The 6,158-nt window shown below is 40.6% G+C and overlaps 1 protein-coding gene across 1 annotated transcript; it reads right to left on the bottom strand.

Moving 5' to 3' along the window:
- Window positions 1-719: 719 nt before the first annotated feature.
- Window positions 720-1,811, bottom strand: LOC126266382 (uncharacterized). Its single transcript, XM_049970284.1, has 2 exons — window positions 1,178-1,811; window positions 720-1,115 (listed from the first exon to the last, which is right to left on the bottom strand). The coding sequence occupies exons 1-2, from the start codon at window positions 1,202-1,204 to the stop codon at window positions 720-722; spliced, it is 423 nt and encodes a 140-aa protein (XP_049826241.1). The 5' UTR covers window positions 1,205-1,811.
- Between the last annotated feature and the right edge of the window lie 4,347 nt (window positions 1,812-6,158).

Genomic DNA, 6,158 nt, shown 5'->3' with positions numbered 1-6,158 from the left:
ACTAAACGGAATTGTTCTAGGTATCTTCACGTTTTTTCGACCCCCAATTCGTTTAGTGTTGACTTTGGCTATTTTTATTGCCGCTGCAGCGATTTTTGGTAGTGACTTGCTACTTGGTTTTATGTCGACCGATTTTAAAATCTTTTTATCGATTTTGTCGACAATGTCTTTCTTGAATGAAATTTTTGATTGGTGTTGTGTGCGATGACCCATTCCGAGCTTCCTTTTTATCTTCATTCCCGTTGTTACAAGCCACGCGGCTGCTTTTTCACCCAAATTAGCGTTCTTGGATTTTACACGGTTCCACGCCTCGTTTTCCAAAACAAAGTCTGCCTTGTGTCTATCCTGCAGCGATTTATTTTCCTCGTAGGCAATGTCGTGTCGTTTACAGGCTTTGTCCAACTCGTTGATACCTGTATCACCTCTCGCTAGTCGTTTTTTCAATTTTGTACCAGGACCACAGTACTGATAAAATGGTAGATGTAATTCAAACGGTAAGTTGTCAATAACAGAGTTTAATAAACCATTACCGCGATACTCAATGACCAACATTGAAATGAAATGTCAGCACTTTGTACATCATATTTATCACCGATGTTTTCAAACAGTGAGGTAATTGAAAAAACATTCAAATTTATTTGTAACGTATATTTTTAATATTAAATTCTTTCTCAATACAATATATATATATATATATATATATATATATATATAAAATATTATTTATGCCGTCTTTTTGCATCGAGGGAGACGGCTATTCCCCTCGCTGTTGCACTCGATGAATCCGCAATGATGCGGAGCCGTCTAGCCTCCATTTGGAGACCAGCAAGTGTCGCCGCAGCCTCAACGGCGCGGCGCTCTGCCGCTTCGGCTTTGGCTACAGCGGCCTTAGCCACCGCCTCTGCTGCCACCACCTCAGCGTCCTCCGCTGCCGCATCTGCCTCAGCCTCTCTCCTCAATCGTTGGTGACGTTCACCCTCGCGACGTCTAAACGCCTTTCTTTCCCCACGAGTGAGACCGTGAGGTGGATACCGGATGATCGGTAGATTCTCCGTCCTTACGTAAAAATCTGTGTCAAAAAAGGAAGGCCCGCCGCAATCGTCGTCCCAATTTTCCTATATAAGAAAATATATGTTTAATAAGTAAATTGTAATAATATAATAAGCTAAAAACTCACCTCAATCACGTTTGCCCTGACTGACATATTGCCAATGATTTTAAGAATTAAATAAAAATTCTAGACTGTCTAATTCTTCAGAATACAAATGGTTTTAAAGAAAATACCCCACTTTGGAATTCACTGTTTACACCTACACCCTTGTTGTCAACCACTCACAAGTAACCATCCACTCCCACCAAATAGATAAAAAGAAACAACCACCACCTAATGAAGTGAAAAAATCACCACCCTAGAAGAAACGCCCCCACATTCGAAATGTAATGGTAGGGATGGTGGTGGTACAGGGTCTTATATTTAGAGTCTTCCGCTCAGATTTTCATATTCTTACATTAACCATCAGTTTATTAACACTGTTGACTGTTATTTGAAAGAATAGCTCTGTTGATCATCCTCACGAATATTTTTGTTCGTATTTTTTATTTTATTTTTAGACTTCTACTTCACCTTTTTATTCTGCTATCATGGGTAAGTTGTTTTTATTTATTTTTATTTATTTATTTATTTGTGTTTATTACAGAAAACAACGCATTCCACTTTGTGAATGATAATGATGATAATAATCTTGAATCTTCAGACATCATTTTCTACGTTATAGATGAACTTGGCTTGACACCAAACAATGGTAAATTGATTTATAAATATATATGTATACAAATTATTTATATATTTATTAATTTATTTATATTTTTTTTCCAAAAGCTGAATCCTCCGTTGTAGATAACGACGATGAGTCCTACAACATTAGTTTACACATAATAGATGAGATTGAATCGCAAGAACAACAACAACAACAACAACAACAACCACAACAACAACAAGCATTTCAAGTTGTAGACGATGTTGAACAATCGACTGGCCGTTTTAACCTAATCCAGCGAGCTGTTTCCTTTAAAATTAACCCCGTTCCGGAGAACATTCATCCCGTGAATTGGATACGCAACGGAATAACCTCAATTGTTCAACATTCATTGGAGGGACTGAATCCGGAGGATCGCGTCGGGTTTTCGTTTTCTGGTAGTGAACTTGTTCGCGGTGAAGCCTGGGCACGCTTCAAACCACGGCATTCAGTGTCCGCTGATGAGGTGCTCGATTTGGTGCAATCAGTATATCAATCTAATTCGGCTGGCGTGAACACTGAAACTTTTCAGATAAAAGAGACGGTTATTAAGATGCCGGTGGGTATGGGGCGTGCCCAGAAAACAAAATATAATGGTTTCGAAGAAGAATGTGCTGCAAGAAGAGGTATTATTGTTATAAAAAATTCTGATAACCTTTGCCTGCCACGGGCACTTGTAGTGTTAATCGCGAAACTGACTAGTGATCCACAATTCATACAGGTTCGCCGGGACATTGGACAACTACAAGAAATACGAGCTATGGAACTGTGCCAGAGAGCGGGTGTTGATATTCCCGCGGAGGGTGCCGGGATTCAGGACTTGAAAGCATTCCAGAGGGTTTTATCCGAATACAGAATTACAGTGTTCAAGTACGGTGTCGGTGGACGAGAGGTGATTTTTAAAGGACAAAGTGAAGGACCAACCCTTAATTTACTACTCCACAAAGAACATTACAACGCGATTGTATCGTTAACCTCTGCGTTTTCCTGCAATTACTACTGCGAAGAATGTAATCTCCCATTCAATACACGCGTCAACCATCGTTGCAGTGGGATTTGTCCGTGCTGTCGTGAATCACCACGGTGCGAGGATGAGGAGAAAATGGAGTGTGTGGATTGTCATCGTCACTTCAGGAGCCGGAAATGTTTGGAAAATCATCTACGGATTAAGAAGACATCCAACGTGTGTGCCGACTTGCGATTGTGTCAAAGGTGCTTTAAAACTGTCGATGGAAAACGTAGGCATGAATGTGGTGAAATTTTTTGTAAGATCTGTAAAAAACACCATCAGATAAATCAACAGTGTTATATTCAGCCAAACACAAATGAGCCCTGCCTTACTGATTTATTATTCATATTTTACGATTTGGAAACACGACAGGACACCATTCAGACCGACGGCAGTGCAGTGCATGAAACCACATTGTGTGTGTTTAAATTGTGTTGTTCCAACTGTTTAGATACGGAAGTGGAATTTTGTGAAAAATGCGGCGTAAGGACCCACGTAATTATCAACAACCCTATTGAAAATTTTATGAACTTTGTGCTGAATCAAAAGAAAATTTTCAAAAGAGTGACTGTGATTGCACATAACGGTCAAGCATTCGACCATCAGTTCATCCTGAACTATATTCTCACCAAAACAGACATCAAGCCAAACTTAATTATGCGGGGGACAAAAATTATTTTGGCTGAGGTGGGAAATGTGCGATTTTTGGACTCGCTAAATTATTTTCCAATGGCTCTGGCAAAGCTACCTAAAGCTTTCGGCCTTGCTGGAAACTTTAAGAAGGGTTATTTTCCACACTTGTTTAATACCCTGGAAAATCAGCAATACGTGGGTCCTTTACCATCTGCTGAATTTTACGGTCCGAATCAAATGAAGCCCGAGGACCGACATACGTTTTTAAACTGGCATCAAGAGCATCAGAATGATGTATTTAATTTCCAGGAGGAAATCGTCGCATATTGCAAGTCGGACGTGGAAATACTAATGTGAGCCTGTCTTTCATTTAGGTCGATGCTTCTTAACGAGTGTAACGTTTGTCCATTCACCGAAGCAACAACAATAGCATCAGCGTGTAATAAGGTGTTTGCACGAAACTATCTGGAAGCCGATACAATCGCCGTTATTCCCTGTGGTGGTTACCGATTGGCTGATAATCAATCGGTTATCGCTTTACAATGGTTGTTGTGGGAGGAGAACGTACGAGGAATCACCATACACCACGCCGGTACAGGTCGAGAACACCTAGTAGGAGGAGGACTCAAAGTTGACGGCTTTAATGAGGAGCAGCGTCAGGTATTCGAGTTTCACGGTTGTTACTTCCATGGATGCACCAGCTGTTTCAAATTTCACCGAGACACATCGATTGGAGGAGGTAAAATGGATACCATGCGAAATCGTTACGAGGCCACCACCATTAAAACGACTCGACTTCGCAACTTTGGATTTGAAGTCATCGAAATGTGGGAATGTAACTTCCGCACATTATTAAAACAGAGTTGTGAAGTGCGTGATTTTGTCGAAAACCATCCCGTGTTGGCAACATCACCATTGAATCCTCGTGACGGTTTTTATGGAGGCCGAACCGGAAACAAATGTAACGAGGGTGGGCGCATCAAATACATCGATGTATGCTCGTTGTACCCTTTTGTGTGCAAGTACGGCCGATTTCCTCTAGGACACCCCACAATTTATGTAGGGTCTGCAGCCTGGGATATTGATTTATCCACCGTAGATGGCATGGTGAAATGTAAAATTTTACCACCCGCGCAGTTGTACCACCCCGTTCTCCCTGTCAGGATGAAGGGAAAGTTAATGTTCGCCCTTTGCAACAGCTGTGGTGAAAGTTCACAGCAGCGTGAGTGTTGCCATACGCAGAAAGACGGTTGTTCACAGGGACATGGGTAATTGCAGAAGTCCTTAAAGCATTGGAAAAAGGCTACAGGATTGTGGAAGTGTTTGAAGTGTGGACATACGAAACGCGTCAATACAACCATGCGGCGGGTCAGCCGGGTTTATTCACAGAAATGATTAATAAATTCATCAAAATTAAACAGGAAGCCTCCGGCTGGCCCGCGGATTGCGTAAACGATGTGGTGAAACAACAACAATATCTGGTGGATTTTGAAGAAGCTGAAAAAGTGAAACTAACACCGGAACGCATCGAAAATAACCCTGGTCTTCGATCCCTCGCCAAATTAATGTTGAATTCGTTCTGGGGAAAGTTTGGACAACGTGAAAACCAACCCCAAACAACCATCGTCAACGATCCTCAGGAATGCTTTGATCTCCTTGCGCATCCGTCGAAGAATGTCAACAGTATAACTCCTGTGAATGAACAAACTGTTGTAATCAACTGGGAGTACGCCGACGAGGCTGTGGAATCTCTGCCGACTGTGAATGTGGTAATTGCAGCTTTTGTTACAGCACAGGCCCGTTTGAAGTTGTACGAATATCTAGAGATGTTGGATACACGTGTTTTATACTACGATACCGATTCCGTTATCTATGTGTCAAACAACCATTTTCCAGATCCCCCGACTGGAAAATTCATTGGGGATATGACCGATGAGCTGGAGGTATACGGTATCGGTTCCTACATCACGGAATTTGTTTCGGGCGGGCCGAAAAATTACGCATACTCGGTGTGGTCAACAACGAAGTAGTGTATCGAACATGTTTGTAAGGTGAAAGGGATCGCCTTAACATACAGCGCTTCTCAGTTGATTAATTTTGAGAAAATTAAACAAATGGTTCTGGAAAAAACAGATCCCATTCGTTTGACGTCGATGAACTTTGTGCGGACAAAAGATCATCGTGTAATAACCAAAGAGGAGACAAAGACATACAGAACGAATTCAACAAAGAGACTCTTCATGGGTGACAACAGCTCTCGACCATTCGGATACAAGGTCCCTAGGAACTAATTAAGTGGAAATTAAAAATTAATAGAATAATATAAAAGAAAGGTAACTTTGAATTATTAATATTATATAGATATATATGGTACATACAATTTGTCTATTTTGTTTTTGATATATTCAACGCGTACAACCGGCTGAGAAACGGACTTGCACACTCAGCCTACATCACAGCCACCACAACTACACTTATGAGCCTCAGTCAAATAATCAGTCACAAAAAAGATGTATCACTACAAAAATTACCATTGAATAATTAATATTGTGTATGTATGTTTCTGTTTACTTTAAAAACACGGTTCAACGACTGGGATTCGAAAGCAACAACGAAAGACAGAACTTTTTCAACTCTTTTTCATGTATCGAAATAACAAAATGTATAATAAATTGTAATATAAATGTACAATAATAAATTGTAATATAAATGTACAATAA

This window comes from Aethina tumida, chromosome 8 (genome assembly GCF_024364675.1).
Source record: "Aethina tumida isolate Nest 87 chromosome 8, icAetTumi1.1, whole genome shotgun sequence".
NCBI classification, from domain to species: Eukaryota; Metazoa; Arthropoda; class Insecta; order Coleoptera; family Nitidulidae; genus Aethina; species Aethina tumida.
Note: the sequence above shows the minus strand (reverse complement) of the source record. Positions and strands in the feature narration are given on the sequence as shown.